The 17,586-nt window shown below is 35.1% G+C and overlaps 1 protein-coding gene across 4 annotated transcripts in view; it reads right to left on the bottom strand.

Moving 5' to 3' along the window:
• Positions 1-17,586, bottom strand: part of THEMIS (thymocyte selection associated) — a 184,435-nt gene that overhangs the window by 83,809 nt on the left and 83,040 nt on the right. For all 4 annotated transcript variants that reach the window (XM_032862500.1, XM_032862499.1, XM_032862501.1 and 1 more), the window contains exons 3-4: positions 13,513-13,971; positions 72-1,120 (exon numbers count right to left, since the gene is read on the bottom strand). In XM_032862500.1, coding sequence (XP_032718391.1) covers positions 72-1,120; positions 13,513-13,971 — 1,508 coding nt within the window. The remainder of the gene's footprint in view (positions 1-71; positions 1,121-13,512; positions 13,972-17,586) is intronic.

Genomic DNA, 17,586 nt, shown 5'->3' on the forward strand with positions numbered 1-17,586 from the left:
CGGAGGAGACTTGAAATAAACTGCCTCAAGAAAAATGCTAAAAAGGAAAAACTACAAAATCATAGCCTTACCTTGGGAGACTTAAGCAGACCCACAGCCCTGTTTTCTGCTAAGGTGAACGGGGTAAGCTTTGTTTCCTCCACTGAGGGATGTTTGGGAGGGCGAGGTGGGGGGTGGGAAAAAGAGCCTTCATATCTTCGCATCATGTAATACTGTTCTTCGGTGATCTCTTCAACCAGACTCCTGACTAGAACTGATCCTGTGTCCCCAGAAAAACTATTAACTAGCTGGACAGTCATATTTAAGCGGCTGACAGGAATTTCCCAGCACTCCTTGGGGCTGGCAAAGTCACTTATGAGTAGATAAGAGTCTGTGATAGCTTCCTCCAGCCGCAGTCCTGGTGTAGCAGCCAAAATGTCTTCTTCAATGGAAAGATCTCTCACAGATACCTTCACGTTGAAGGGCAAGTGGAACTGTGCACAGAGCTCAGAAATCTGGTACTGTTTCTTATCGTGAATCACCTCTACGAAACCTCCTTCCATGTACAAAGGGAGCAGTGTTGCCTCATAGGATTTTTTGAGGATTTTTTCACAGGCCAGAACATTCACCACTTTTTTGATTCCCTCACAAAGGACTTCAGTCGTCTGTGAGTGATGCACTAGAAACTGGTCCCCGACAGATACGGATGATAGCTCATCATGAGGAGGATGAAAGGCCTTGGTGGCCACCACGTGGAGAGGCTCCTTTTCACTCTTTGCTATCTCAAGGTCATAGGCAGTTGGGAACTCCCGAGGCCGCCGCTTGAATTTACCTTTATAACTAGTGGGGATCAAGAAGTGCCTTTTAGGAAAATTGCTTCGAATTTCTGAAGCTAAGATTCTCGATGCCTGGTACTTTTTATGGATCACAATGGTTTTCCCAGGCTGTAAAGTGCTTCTGGGCAGCTCGTTTCCCTGAGGTGCCTCTATGACTTCAGCCACTATGGGGAACTCTTTACTGGTCATTTCAAAGAGATCTTGTGTAGATAACAGCTGAAGAAACCAGTTGGCATCATAACTGTCAGTGATGTCTTTGACTTCAACATCTAAACTGGGGAGGATGCGAACTATATCCTTTCGGACTGAAAGAAAAAAAAAAAAGATTATGACATTTTGTCCATCAAAGTTTGCTCTGAGATGGTATTAGAATCCTTACTGGTGTCATAGATAAATTCCACTGGAAAAAAAATCAGACATTCATGATGTAACACTTCTTATGTGTGACTTTCATTTTTTCACATTTTAAAATGAAGTAGATCATATGTAAAATCAATTCCCATAAGCTCACTGCTCAGCTTACAAAAGAGATATTAACTTGTCCCTTCCTTAGAGCCCTATGAAGCTTATCAAAATTTCATCCACCTCACTATAACCTAAGGATAATTATTTTCCTGATTCTAGAGTTAATCATTCTCCTGTTTTTAAAATAGTTTTATCTCATATAACATAGATAAATATATGTGCATATTTATAAGTATATATCTGCGTGTATATATCTTTTTCAGAAGGTTTATAATATCATTCGAAGTCATGCTCTTGAGCTCCAGCCATAACATACGAAATTATCTTAAAAGAAATTTTCAGTACTTTGAATAAGACCCTTCCTGCATAAGGCTCAAGACAAACATTCTTCATTCAAAATTCTATTCCCTTGCAGAACAACACTGCAAGATCATGGGATATAAGGTACTTAAGACTAACATATGGAAGTCAACAATAAGATGCATGCTTTTCCAATGTGAAAGTTATTCTTTCTCTGATGATGTTCCATTAACCTGGATAGAAAAGGAGAGTCATAGGATGGGTCACAGAGAAGCCATTCAGGAGACTTAGGTAAGCTGGTGGGTACTTACCAATGTATTCTTTGCCTAATGTGGCAATGAGGACTAATAAATCTCAAATTCTTTCTAAGCACCCACTATCCTAGAAGTCTTTGTTTGAGACTAGAGAGACACTTAAAATATTGTCCTAAAATTATTTATCTGCTCTCCATGCACTATCTCACATACATTGTTAGAATGGTCTTGAATTAGAAATAAAGTTACTATTAACAGAGTTGTATAATGGTTTATATTTTCTTGGCAGTTTCCTACCATGTAATGTTTTATAGCATTTTCACAATCCACTGTTGTTTCCCAATATCTCCAGCCACATTTCTATCAATACACTTTCTTTTCCTTGCATGCTTTTGAAAACAAATAATTTGGAAGATTTTGAAAACAGAATTTCCTCTTTAAAAGCATTACCTATGTTATTATGTTTTATATTTTAACTTTATGCAGCATCTGGAAACTATAACTTTATAAGTTGTGTTATATTATGTGCACATGCTGTGTAACAGAGTTCCTAAAGGCATAACGTGAAAAAGCATTATTTTATATTCTTGAATAGAGAACAGAAAAGAAGAAAAAAAATCAATGGTTGTCTATAGGATGAAAATCTATAAAAATGCTTCATTAAAAAAATTGAAAGAAGGCTAAGAGAACACTTACCTTCATCAATTCATTGTAAAAAGTTTAGCATACCCAAACTTTTTTTAAAAAAGATTTTATTTATTTATTTGACACAGAGAGAGAGAGAGAGAGGGAGGGAGAGAGAGAGAGCACAAGTAGGGGGAGCAGCAGAGGGAGAAGCAGGCTCCCCTATGCAGGATTCGATCCCAGGATGCTGGGATTATGACCAAAGGCAGACGCTTAACCAACTAAGCAACCCAGGTCCTCCACATACTCAAAGTTTTAAGATTATTGCCACAGGCTTCCCTGAATCTGAAGGTAATTTTAAAAACTCTAAGATCTCAGCAAGTTGGATAGAAATTAATGAGGTCTAAAAATGGTAGCACTAGCATTAGGTAAGCATCATAGTCTCATGCCATTTCTCAAGTTGAGGGAACAGTGAAACATTGGTAGAACAGATGTCATAAGGACTTTCTGCAGGCTCTGAACTGATCCATCAGAACATAGGGACCCTAATGTAACCTAGGTCCCAAACTATATTTGGGCACTACAGGTATTGTGGTATAAGAATCTATGGTTATTTTGTTGACCAACATATCCCAATGTCTCAAATAGTGCCTGGTATATAGTAGGTACTCAATAAATGAATTGAATAAATGAAAAACTATTGTCAGAACAATATCCTTGACTGAGCATTAAAGGATGTGATCTGTTAAATAAGTAGAGTTCCACATAAAATTTCCTTGGGAAAAAAAATTTTGTACCACTAATACTCCTGCTATACGTCATAGAAGGTATTATATATATATAAAATTTAAAACATGCCCCTGTAGGTTGTAGTGTATCTTATTCAATGGCTTTTTCTGTGCAATAAGTATTTTTACTTTTACTATTTAATTTCTGTAGAACAACAATCTAGACATTTTAAGGTATAAAAATAATAACAATGAATGTGCCTTAGTAGAACATTCAATAAGGAACAATAGTACATGCATTGAAAATCAACAACTCGTCTTTGATCCATCAGAGAATTGAGGTTACAAGGAAAACCATCACTCCCAAAATGAGAGTAATAGGTTAATATACACTTATGGCTTATTGGCAGCAGAAGCCTCCACTGGATTCAACAACTAGTAAGAACACTTTAAGAGTAATTGACTACTTGCTGGAGACAAAGCCTAGACAAGTTTAAGAGATAAAACTTCTGGGGTCCATGTTTAGGGGGATTCCCACCCCCACTTTCTTGTTTATTCCCAAGAGACCCACCAGGTTCTCAGGGTGAAGATCAGAGAAAAATCCCTTCATGCTTCTAGCAGAATAATAGAAAAAGTCACAGCATTCAGTTTTCCTTAAAAAAAGGTCTGCCCTCAAGGAAAACTATTTTACCACAGCCTAACCAACTTGGGTTTTACCAGAGTTGAACTGACGTAGGGGGAAGGGAAATACCCAATTATAACCTCTTCTATCTTTCCACATGGGGAAGAGAAATACCCACCTCCAGCCCCCACTTGCCATATTCTATCTCATCTAAGGAGGCATGGGGAAGAAAGCTGAGAAGCACTTGTGAAGGTCATAGGGCACAGTGCCATGAAAAGACTCAGACATAAATACAGGATTATAGAATGCATCTCTTCCCCTATACCTTACTAAACATATCAACAAGACTCCTGTATAATAACAGGGGATTATAACTGAAGCATTTATATTTCTGTTTAAGAAGTGGTCTCGAGGGGTACCTGGGTTGTTCAGTGGGTTAAGACCCTGCCTTCAGCTCAGGTCATGATCTCAGGGTCCTGGGATCGAGCCCTGCATCAGGCTCTTTGCTCAGGAGGGAGCCTGCTTCCCCCCTCTTTCTCTGCTTGCCCCCTACATGCTTGTGATCTCCGTCTGTCATATAAATAAGTAAAATCTTAAAAAAAAAAAAAAAAGAAGAATTGGTCTCTAGGGAAAAACAACAGGGAGACAAAATACAAGGACACTGAATAAAATTTTAGCCTCTAACATCTATAGATACAGAAAACAGTAAACACTGACTAACAGCTAGATAAACATAAAACCTCATATTAAAGGCTTATTTGCATCAGTTTCTTTTATCTGATGCATCATGTCTGCTTTAAACAAAAAATTACAAAGTCTATTAAAAGACAAAGAAAAACAGTGTTGTCTGAAGAGACAAAGCCAAACTCAGATATGCAGAGATTTTGGAATTTTCAGACTGGGAATTTAGAATATGATTAATATGCTAGGAGCTCTAATGGAAGAAAATGGCAGAAAAGATGGTGTAATGTAAGCAGAGAGATGGAAACTTTTGTAAAGAATTGAAAGGAAATGCTAGGTATTAAAAAACATACTAACAGATATGGAGAATGACTTTGATGGGTTCATCACTAGACTAGACATGGCTAAGGAAAGAAATCAGTGAACTTAAAGATATACCAAGATATATCAATAGAAAATTACCTAACTGAAAAGTAAAAGAAAAAGAATGGAAAAAAAAAAAAAAAAGGAACAGAGTATCTAAGCACTGTGGAGTAACTACAAAAGGTAGAACATGCACACCACAGTGATGCCAAAAGGAAAACAACAGAGAAAGGAACAGAAACAATATGTGAAGTAATAATGATGGAGAATTTTCCCAAATTGAGGAAGCTCAAGAACAGCAAGCATAATAAATACCAGAAACGCTACACCTAGGCATATCATATTCAAACCATAGAAAATTAAAAAAAAAAAAGGAGAAAACCTGAAGAAGCCAGAAGAAAAGAAAATCTTACCTCTAGAAGAAGGATAGAAATTAGATTGTACTTCTCTTCAGAAAGCATTCAAGCAAGAGAGTAAGTGGCATACTTAAAGTGTTTAAAGAAAAGAAACCCACCAACTTAATATTCTATCTCCAGCAAAATTATCCTTTAAAAGTGAAGGATGGCAGAAGATGACAGCCCAAAATAAATCACTTTGGCATCAAGATTATTTTGAGTTAAAGGCTCTTGATAAAATAGCAGGTGCAAGAAGGATATTCTAATCTCTCCTTTTCTTCCTGAAAACAGGAGATAAAATTCCGATGTGAAAGATGCCTTCCCTATACCAAGAGAGAAGAAACATCTTTCCACAGGGAGTTAAAGCCAAGTGAATTCTGACCAAACAGACCTTGTTAAACTAACTCTTATCTTTTTTTAGTCCCCCCACAATACTTAGTCTAGTTACTTTTCCACAGTTGCCTCTTTCATTCAAACCAATATAAAAGCATGTAGGTTTTGTCTTTTCGGGAGTCTTCACTCCCTTTTGAGGGTTCCCCTTTCACATGACACATGTAAATCTATCTGCTTTTCTCTATTTAATCTGTCTAAATCAATTTAATTCTCAGGCCCAGTCAAAAAGCCATAAGGGATTATTGTTTCTACATATATTTTTTTTAAAAACAAGTTTTGTCAATTCCAGCCCTGCAGTTTCTCTCAGCTGCTAGTTCCTCCGACATTATTATCTAATAATAATAATTCTTTTATTTGTTGGAAATTTTCACTAAGTTTGATTTCTTTGTCATTTACTTTCCAAGATTATACTTATATTTTTCTTAAAAGTGTTTTCATATGTGATTGCTCAGTGAATTGTTTTGTTTATATTTTTGTATCACATTATGCTCTTTATAGTGATTATTAAATGCACTAATAATTTCCAAACTTTGCCTGATTCTAGGCTTTTAAATTAAAATGTTCTTTATTGTTCATCCATTTGGACTCAATTTTCTTTATGAATATTCTGTGAATTATCTTTTTTTGCCATTTATTCAGCTTCATTTCAACTTAAGAGACTATACCATCAATTTCATTTTCTTAGATAGTTCTTCCCTGGTTCTATTGTTGTTTGTATTTATGAATAGAGAAAGTGCTTTTTGGGTTGCTCTCTAACATTTCTAGCAGAAAAAAAAAATCATCACGACCTTCACTCAAAAATTAAGAGTCATTTAAAATGAATATACCTATATTTACTATGGGCTTATTTATAATAGTTTTCCTTTCATATTTTTATTTAATTTATAAAAGCTATGAGAAGTGACTAGCCGTTTTCTTATCCTGGATGACACACGTCAACAAGGTTCTCCACTGATGTTTGTGATGGTTATTATCTATCAACTTGCCTGGGCTATAGTACCCAGTTACTTAATCAAACACTATTCTAGGTGTTTCTGCAAAGGTGGTTAACATCTAAATCAGTTGACTTTGGGTGAACAATGTTACCCTCGATAACATCGGCGAGTCTCATGTAATCATTTGAAGGCTTTAAGAGCAAATATTGGAGTTTCCCAGAGAAGAAAAAATGTGGCCTCAAATTATAGCATCAACTTCTGCCTGAGTTTACAGCCTGCCAATCTGTCCTATGACCGTTGAACTTATTAGCCCCCATAATTACATGTCAAGTCCTTAAAATTAATTAATATGTAATTTTGTTTATATTATACAATATAATTATATATAATGTGATAAATATCTTCTGTTTTTCTGGAGAACACTGGTAAAATATTTACAGTTGGAAGTATAAGAATAAATATTTACATTTGGTAGTATAAGAATAAATAAATACATATATAAATTGTACCTTATACTGCTTGCCGTTTGATATTTCTACTAGCAATAATATTACTTGCCTAAAGGAAGAAAATGAAATGGAAGTGGACTAAAGTATTCATTAGTTCTAAATATCATGTTAAGTCACAATATTTTCATAGGCACATTAGGAAAAGCATCACTAATAAAAATTGAACCTGTTATACAAATATAAACGATACAACTTTGGTGCCCTGAAGTGAATATTCTTTCTCCTTAGCTATTAAATTCGTAAATATGTTATCATAATAAATCATATCTGGATATGGTGAGGCAAAAACTTTTCTTGTTACCTAAATAGGAACTTTGTACTATGCAGTATGTGTGCATACAGAAACAGATATTTTAGTTGCTTCATTAATTCATGTATTCGATTTTTTTAAAGATTTTTATTTATTTGACAGAGAGAGATCACAAGTAGGCAGAGAGAGAGAGGGAAGCAGGCTCCCTGCTGAGCCCAGAGCTCGATGCAGGGCTTGATACCAGGACCCCAAGATCATGACCTGAGCCAAAGGCAGAGGCCTTAACCCACTGAGCCAACCAGGCACCCCTCATGTATTCAATTTATTCAATATTGAACATTTACTTATCTCATGCATCGAGAATATAAAAATAAATACATAAGAAACTCACTCTGATATGCTAATAAATTACTGAAAATTATGTTTTAATAAAAATACTGTTTATAAATTGTACTTCTCTTTTAGCAAAATTAGCAACCAGTTCTCTCAAGATTATTCTAGGTCCAGGAAAAGTTCTGGGCTGGGACTAGTTTAAGTAAGTAGTGAGTTTATAGGTGAAAAATTGTCTTTCCAACCCCTCTTTTTTTTTTAAGATTTTTAATTTATTTGTTTGATAGAGAGAGACACAGTGAGAGAGGGAACATAAGCAGGTGGCGTGGGAGAGGGGAAGCAGGCTTCCTGCCCAGCAGAGAGCCCGATGTGGAGCTCGATCCCAGGACCCCAGGACTACGACCCCAGCTGAAGACAGATGCCTAACGACTGAGCCACCCAGGCACCCCTCCAACCCTTTTTTCTCTCAAATTTAGCATAAGGGCAAAAAGAAGAAAGAGAAAGAAAAAAAGAGAATAAGATTCAGTAAATCTAAAATACATCTACAACCTTTACGTGGAATGAAGGTAGAGCACAAATGGCAGAACGGTCAAAAATTTGGCAGAAAAGAAAAAGGAAAGCCTATGTTCCTAAGAAGCCATAGTACAATGGAAAGCTTGTCCCATGAGATTTCAAAAAGGGTCATAAATTGGAGATATAAGGCTCCTATGACCTGTGAATGAGAATCTAGGGGACAAAGGGGCTATCTGAATGTCTGAAGCGTGGTTAACTCCAGGTCTCCAACTCTATTCTGGAGAAGACAAGTGGTCATGCCTATGACCTTTCTCTTTGCAGGAAGCAGTTGATGAAGAGTCACAGAATCTGGAAGCTAGGCACAGGCAATCAGGGAAGTAACAGGGGGACTGAAAGCAAAGGAGTTAAGTCTAACCCTATGGGGGAATGGTGAAACCTTCAAGCAACTTCCCCACTCAGCTACAGAAGTTTCAGAAGGCCCACAAGGTATCAGAAAGATTCTTCTCAGATGAAACTGAGCAAGTCCTAGAGGAAAGGCTTACAGAGCCTGAATTTAGGGAATGCTCTGAGGACAAAAGCTGGCAAAATGAAACCTAAAATTCAGAAACAAAGGGCTATTACGTAAACATGCCTCACTTGTAAATTAAAAAAAAAAAAATAGTGTCCCACATATAAATATGAACAAATGGCAAACAAGCACCAGGCATTTGAGGAAAACAGTTAATGAGAGTGACACAGAGCAAAACTTCTTTTTTTTCCTTTTAGGGGGAGGGAGAGAGAGAATCTTAAGTGGGCTCTATGCCAAGCATGGACCCTGACTCAAGGTTCTGACGACCCTGAGATCATGACCTGAGCTGAAATTTAAGAGTGCGACACTTAACCCACTGAGCCACCCAGGCATCCCAAACAGGCAGATAAAATTCAAGGAACACAGAAAACTTTAAGAAACTAAAATAGTCTCAGAGAGATAAGATATTGCATTCTTAAAACAAGAACACAGTAACATTTAAAAAATGATGTAAGAAATAACTCTTGGAAATTAAAAATATGATAACTGAAATTAAAAATTCATTAAAACAGTTGGAAACGTAGTTAAGAATTTTCCCTGAAGGTAAACCAAAGACAAGAAAGATGTAAAATAGGGAAGAAAATAGTCCTAGATCAGTATGGGAACTTCAACAAAAGATCAGAAGTTACAGAAAGAAAAAAGAGAAAAAAAAAATAGTTGAAAGGACACTATCAAAGAAATTATCTAAGAAATGAAATATCTGAGTTTCCAGACTAAAAACTGCCAACACAGTGAAAAAACAGGACCACCCAGATGGTTTTAAAGGGAAGTCGCAAGACAACCCTATCATGGATTAAATGTTTTCATCCCCCCCCATAAACATATAGAAACCCTACTCCCCACCACCCCCCACCCCCGCACCCAGGAAAAAAGTAAAAGAAACCCTACTCCCCAGTGCGATGGTATTAAGAGGTGGGGTCTTTGGGAGGTGATTAGAATTTGATAAGGTTGCTAGGGTGGAGTCTTCATGAAGGGGATGAGTGTTCTTCAAATCCTATATAAAGTCAATGCCTTGAAAAATTGCACTACCTTTACCTTATTTGGAAATTCAAATGTAAATACAAGAACGCAGAGACAAAATATTTAAAGCAGTTATCTCAAAGCAGCAGAACATGGGGAAAATTTGGGAATGGTCAAGGGATCACTTTGTTATAAATCCTTTTACCACGATTTGACTTTTTTGACTTTGATAAATATTGAGATTATTTTTAAAAATAAAATGAAAGAAAGAAGTCATCTCAGGGGGGCACCTGGGTGGCTCAGTGGGTTAAGCCTCTGCCTTCAGCTCAGATCGTGATCTCAGGGTCCTGGGATTGAGCCCCACATTGGGGATCTCTGCTCAGTGGGGAGCCTGCTTCCTCCTCTTTCTCTGTCTGCCTCTCTGCCTACTTATGATCTCTCTCTGTCAAATAAACAAATAAAATCTTAAAAAAAATTAAGAAGTCATCTCAGAATACTAAACAACCAATGTTTGTTTTTTTTTCTTTTTTTTGTTATTGATTTAACACCTATTATTCAAAATTCAGATACTGCTTTTCTGATACCACCTTTCTGTTTGTGTGATTCCAACCTTCAGTTTATAAATGAGTTGATATGTCATATATCTAAGCAAAAACTGTACCCTTAAATTTTGGAAGGCATTGATGTTTTTACCTAAAACGAAATGCAGCTTTTTCGATTCTTGAAATTTTCATCAGGAGAAAAGTAATTATCAATCTGTACATCAAAACATAAGACAATTAAGAAGTTTTAACAAGCAAGATTTCTGATTTTTAGTAACAACTTTAAATAGATGACTCAGTTTTTCATTTGTAAATATTATGTATTCCATTTGCCACATTAACATGAATTTTATCTTCCAGTGAAAGACACAAACAGATCTTACTATGACTTACATGAGACTAGTAGTTAAAGGTCCTGGGTGGTTATTTATATCTATTTTCCAAAGAGATAGAATGTCTTATAAATCATGAAATGTATAGTGAGAGTCAAGAGGGGCTTCAGGCCTGTAATGGGAATTATGACCAAGAGTTTCCAGGAACTAATATTTCATGTAAACATGCCCTGCTACTTTTTTATGATGCCTAAATTTTCACATCAATAACATATTAAAAACCTAACACCAGGAGTAGAATATGTGATATTTCTTCTTTTCTTTATTTACTTACTATGTTCTCTTTTCAGCAAATCAATATTTCAAAGCTTCCCATAGTTCTCAGTCTTTTTCATCTTGCTTTTACCCCTAAGGTTTCTCTAAAATTTTCTATCCCTGCCTCAGACCTATTCTTTTTCTTGAGAAAGGGAGGACTTGAGACAAGAGGGTTTTCAAATATGCCTGAACACCAGGCCATCGAAAAGTAACTTAGCAAGTGATATGCTGTTGACTTCAAGGCAAGTTTGAATCTTTAATATAAGATAGAATAATGTAAAACAAGACCACAATTGATTTAAAAAAAATAGTCTACATTTTATATTTAGAAGAAAAATGCCTACAACAGTAATTTTTAAAATTGGACTTTTTGTGTTGGGACACCTGTCCTCTATTTCCAGAGAATATTCTGCAGTCAGTACACATGCAAAGCAGTACCATAACAGCATCTGTCCTGAAATTGCTATACAAAAAGAACTAATGTCTAAAATAATCCCTAAAAAAGTAAAGATCCAAAAGAAATCAAAATTTGATTTAAATACCATTAAAGAATGGAAATTAGACTAAAATATTTTGGAAAGGATGCTAGCTTAACCAAAGGCCTTCTTCTGGGGCCTTGGTTAGCATGAAACCATACATAAGTCCATCTAAACAGTTGTGTTAATATGTCTTGTTCATTTGTCAATGTTTATATTTAGTAAACTGTATCACCATCCAACTAGTAGAACAAGTCAGCAGCCTACGGATCAGGTTGACTTCTTTCCTCCTTCCAACAGAACTCCAAATCTTGTTGGTTGTACTTCTTAAATACCAATTAGGAACAAGTGTCCTGCTGATATCACTATTGTGCTAACCCCTCAGTACCCTGCCATACACCTAATGGCCTCCTTACACTCCTCTGTCCTGTCCCTTCCACTGAAACCCTTTACTAATTTGCCCTTTGGACCCCTTAACATGTATGTCAAAACTCTCCATGACTGATTCCACTACTCGGTTGCATGTTTTGATATTTGTCTCAACCTATCCTCTCTTTTCTCACACCAGCTATACTGAAGCTCCAATATCTTGCTTACTTGCTTTCCTAGTAATTGCTATCACTTCCTTCAATGTTGTCTTCTCTTTCTTTGCCTTACTGCCTCCTACTCATCTTTCAAGTCTTAGCTGAAGACTTTTCCTCAGAGAAGCCTTTGTTGATCTCTAATCTAAATTCATAAAATGCAGTAGCCACCTTATTCACATGCTTAGGTTCTGAGTTGGCCTACATTTGCAGCTGTGTGATAGGAGATGCCAATGGTTTTTAAAAATTAACAAATTTTAAAATGAGAAAATGCTATATACATTTTTTATGAAAAGTGAGGAAAACCCAATTATCAATTTCAATTACACATCTTGGGACAGCTAACAAAACACCAATGTGAGGTCTAAAATTTGCTGTGACATCCATTTTTTTGTCATGTTAAAAAATGATCATGCTGTGGCCTCAATTTTTTGCAGTATTGAAATATAATCACTACTTGAATGGAATTCCTTGTACCTTTAATTCAGATGAATTAATTAATTTCTGGTTAAATCACTTACATGTAATAAAATTTAACATGTAGTTCTAAAACCTACCCAAAGATTCACAACAGTTCTTTCATATTTATGTAAGTGACCAACAACCAACAATATTTATAGGAGCAGAGATAATTAGAATTTGAGATATCCAAGGAATAACCTTTGACTAAACATTTTTACATACTGCTTTTTTATCTCAAGTGTTACACACAGTACCTTAATACAATCTTATTTCATTCTTAAAACAATTCTAAGAGGTAGGCAAAAGAGGTATCATCATCCCCTCTGCAAAGTCACAGTTTAAATGGCTCACTCAAAGTCATCAACTATTAAGTTACTGACCCAGAGTCAGAATCCAGGACTTCTGACTACCTACAGAACTCTTTGCTCCATGGTTGCCCACTTAGTGCCATGATCTTGAAAATTCAAAGTATTAATTCCTTTAGGGTTACAATGGTCTCTCCAGCTATTCCTATTTTTAAATACAAATAATCCTATAAATATTATATATTAAAATACACTTATGTGTGAATTAATTTGTCACATCATTTTCCCTTGAGTCAGAGGGACTCTTAGCTAGTAAGATTTATGACCAGTGGTGGGTAGCTGGGGGAAAAAAAAAAGCTATTACAAAAATAGCAGTAAGGGACATATTAAGGAAACTTTGCATCCTTATCACTTTGCTGACCACCTTCATACAAGAAAGGCTCTTTCTAGCCAAATATACTCTATCTTTAAAAGTAGCTCTTTTCTGACCATGTTTAACTGGCAGTGATGGAAATGAATTAGTAGTTTAACCTGTCTGCACCTGCCAATTACTGCATTTACATTTTGATAGCACCACACAATTTATTATATATATATATATATATATATATATATATTCAATTTGACTTTTGCACGAAATACATGGTTTACTTATTTACAGATGAGAATCTAACTCTCAGTGGTCTTAAAGGACAAGTCGGGGACAGCGTCACATTCTTCAAACTAAAGCCTTCCTCCTTCCCAAACCCCACAGTGCTCACCCTCATAGAGCATCATTCTCAGTGGATACTTACATTTCATCACACCTTGAATCTCATAAACAGGTTTGAGAACCAGAGCACCATAAAAGCCTTTAGGGAATGGATTTGTTAAGTCCCACTTATTTGAAAAACCAGTAAGCTTCACAGTTCGTGTTCTGTTCTTTGGGATCTTCCATTCAACAATCTCCTTTAGGGTATAAATATGTTCATCTTCACACTCATAGAATTCTCCTTCTTGTGACAAAGGCAAAGTAAATGAGTGATTCTGCTGATTCCTTACCACTCCACAGTTCACCATTATTTCTCCACTGATCTCTTCAACTGAGCTGAGCATGATTTGCTCACCATGTTTTACAATGAGATTGTCTAGCTTTAGATCCTTCTGATGATAGAAGCAAGGATGCCCTAGTCTACTTGATCCAATGTGAATGGTCCTTGTTATTTCTTCCATAGTAAGGTATGGAGTTTTATCAGCCACAATCTTAAAAAGACCTAAGAACAAAAGAATTATGTAAATTAAAGAGAGTTCTTACAATGAAAGTTCTCATAAGAAATCCACAGTGAGAGAGTTATAAAACAAGTACAATGTAGCTTTTAAAAAGTAATGTATTTGTTTTAGTCCTGAATTTTTCAAGTCAAATTGTAATGTATTATTTGTATGTTACTGGGTCATTGGATCCAGGCAACACCAATGGAAACAAGGGGAAAATACCTTGAAATAGAAAAGTGCTGTTCTTGGAAGTGGGAAATATGAATGAGATACTGACTGACTGTATCCCAATGACCTGTGTAATCTTCAGCAAGACATTTAATTTCTTAAAATCACATTTTCTATTTTCAATGTTTAAATTGAGAGGATTGGATCAGATCATTGTTTCCATAAGTATATTTTCTGGACATACCAAAATTAAAAGATATTCCAGAAGAAAACTGTTTCATGGTCAAATTAACAATCACAGAACTATATACGTGGAAGGAGACAGTGGTGGTGATTATACAACCTTGTGAATGTACTTAATGACACTGAATTGTACATTTTTAAAAGTAAATTTTATGTTATGTGCATTTACCTACATTTTTCCAATTAAATACTTCTCAGAAACTTTAGATACCTTGCAACTCCCAAGAAGAGAATATAACATGTAGAATTTTGAAAATTTAATTGTAAACTCTTGGGGAAACATCCATTAATAAATTATAACATACCATGATATATTGGTGCTCCATGTAACTCTCCTTTAAAAAATGTCAGGTTAGGCAGCTGCCCTTGATTGAATACTCTTGGTGGTATATCATTCTTTTCATTGCTTCTCTAACTTTGCCATAGTTTCACTATTGGAAATTTTTTCTTCTAATACTATTGGAATAATCACTGATACAGTGAATTTTTACTATTTAAGATATAGCTTTTGAGGCATGCATGTTTAATTCTCCTCTTTCAATTATGTTTATTTTATGGGCACATCTGCTTTGTAGCATTTTCAGAAATGACTTTATTGAAGAGGTTTTAATAAATTCCAGAGAAAATAAGAACAAAGAAGAAAAGTAGGTAATTGCTCTCTTAACACAAAAGTAACTGAATGACAGTATTATATACTAGCAAGAATTAAGAAGATAGATTATCTTGCTAGATACTCATTAAACAATGAGACAATCTTACTAGAATTCAATATAGCTTGAAAAATCATTTATTAGTTTACTCAACAAATATATTCCAATTAAATTCATCTACATATCAAATCATTATTAACAGATTATAATGTCTCATGTCTATTATGGGTTACTACACAAATGATCAGTTATTTTTGTAGCTAATCTTTGCCGAAATAAAAAAAAGGATTTGGGTTGTTTTTAGACATAAACATCCTGAAAAAGTCCAGTGATGCAATCCTGGCAAAAAGTAAGGTAGTATACGCAATCTGTCCTGAAAAGCTTTAGAAATTTCACTAGGGTTCACTCACTGTATGGTGTGTTTGAAGACAGTGGAACAAAGAAATATTAACTTTGAGGGAGCTTCTTATTTTATTAGATCTTGTATCAGGGAAAATCCAATAAGAGAATATTCTTGAACTCTGATAATAAATGAATTTGTGTGTATGTGCATGTGCATACCTTTGTTTTATATCATTTGTCTGTATGTGAAGATTTGTTTCTAAGAGCCTACACTCATTATCAGGGTATATAAAATTGACCAGTTTTTGTGAAATGTTTTTTAAAAAGCTACCTAGAATTTCATAAATGGTAGAGGCACATAGTTTTATTCCTTTTCTAGATATATTGATGACATAAGTCATAGAAGAATTAATTCAGCATCTTCTCTCTTGGGGAATTGCGTTCACCTAAGGTAATAACAGACCTAAAATGTTACAAAGCAGAAAAACCTGAAATCCTAAGGGCCACTATTTATTTCAAGTTAATCAAATACTTCATAGCTGTCTTGTTGGATGTCTCTATTGCAAGAAAAATCTATCTATGAACCTGTGTGTTTTCCCTTAGAAGATGATTAAGTATACAGTTTAACATACTAAGTGGTAGACATAGGACAATATCTTTGATTAACTTGTTTCTTCATCTACTATTGCCACCAATCCAGAGTTTATCTTTCTAAACAGCAACTTGATACTATACAAACTAAGGTATGTTCATATATATATATGTGTGTGTGTGTGTATACATATATATATATGATGCAGTATTGAAACTTCAATTTCACAATAAACTAAAGTACCATAAGCTTGATCAGCTTTATATTTCATCAATTTTTCCTCCATCTTTTCACAAAGAGTACAGTAGTTTTACACAGGAGAAAATATAATTTGCTGTTCATCCCCCTCCCCCAAAACAATTCAGGAGCTGAGGGATCATAGGGTGATTATGAAATTAGGCAATATGTAACCTTCATAAAGTAAGCTACAAACAGAAAGAAAATATATTGCAATTTCCAAATTTGATTGTCACCTATTAAAATGGATATTATTACTTTTAAATTAGGAGAAATTCATAAAGAGCATGCATTTGAGAAACAAAAGTTATAAGGAAATGCAATTAATTGATCTATTGAAAATTAACGGATGAGTGAATTTAGTCTTTAAGATCTTATCTCTGAATCTTAAGTTTTTGGAGACATTATAATTTTAACCAATTCTTAATGATCTGCCAATTTAGTAGTAGTAACAACTGAAATTTGTATGGAAATTCACAAGGTTGAAATTTTTTTTTCATGCATCATTTATGCTGACAATGATCTTTTAAGGACAATATAACAAATATTATCACTGAAGGATATAAAAATGGTCACGATTTTCATTGCCATGGCTCTAGAATCTCAAATCAGACCTTTGGCATCCAAGTTTTATGTTCTTGCCACCATACTAGTCTGCCTTCCCATCCTGCACATAACTCACAAGGACATTGCTCAGGAAAACATGTTTGTTCTCGTTCACAAGATATGTATATGGGTCTCATTACCCATTCTCCCTTTGCATTTATCAGCCTTTCCAGAGCCTCCAGTGTAAGAACAAGAGTAACTTCCTGATTCACTGTGCATAATTTACGCTCATCAGATTTTTTTCTACCTTTTTAAAATCTCATCAATTTCCACCCAAATAGGGAGTAATTTTAAAAATTAAAATTTCTAACTGTATATCACATTATTTTAAAATTATTTTTATTAAAAAAAAACTTTTTTTAAGTAGACTTCCTGTCCAATGTGGGGCTTGAATTCATGACTCAGAGATCAAGAGCTACATGCTCCACCAACTGAGCCAGCCAAGCATCCCCATAATATTCTTTAAAATATAAAACATAAGATCATCATGAAGATTTTGCAATCATGTTCATAGGCTAATATCTAGCCTTCCTTGCTTTCCCAGTTCCAACCAAAAATATTCCCTCCATCTCTGAGATAAGGAATCTTAGAGTGAACTATGCCTACTAATTCTCTGAAAGTAATGGCCCAACACAGGGTAAATAATTGGTCTGTTTTGTAAAAGCTTGGATGTGTCCTAGTTGTTAATTGCCACATCCCCAATTCCAAATCCTATGGTTCCCTCTTCCCGGGAATATCCAAGAGATAAAAAGTAACATTCAGTAACAGTCATAAATCTT

This window comes from Lontra canadensis, unplaced genomic scaffold (assembly GCF_010015895.1).
Source record: "Lontra canadensis isolate GAN:19392208 unplaced genomic scaffold, GSC_riverotter_1.0 scaffold23, whole genome shotgun sequence".
Lineage (NCBI taxonomy): Eukaryota > Metazoa > Chordata > Mammalia > Carnivora > Mustelidae > Lontra > Lontra canadensis.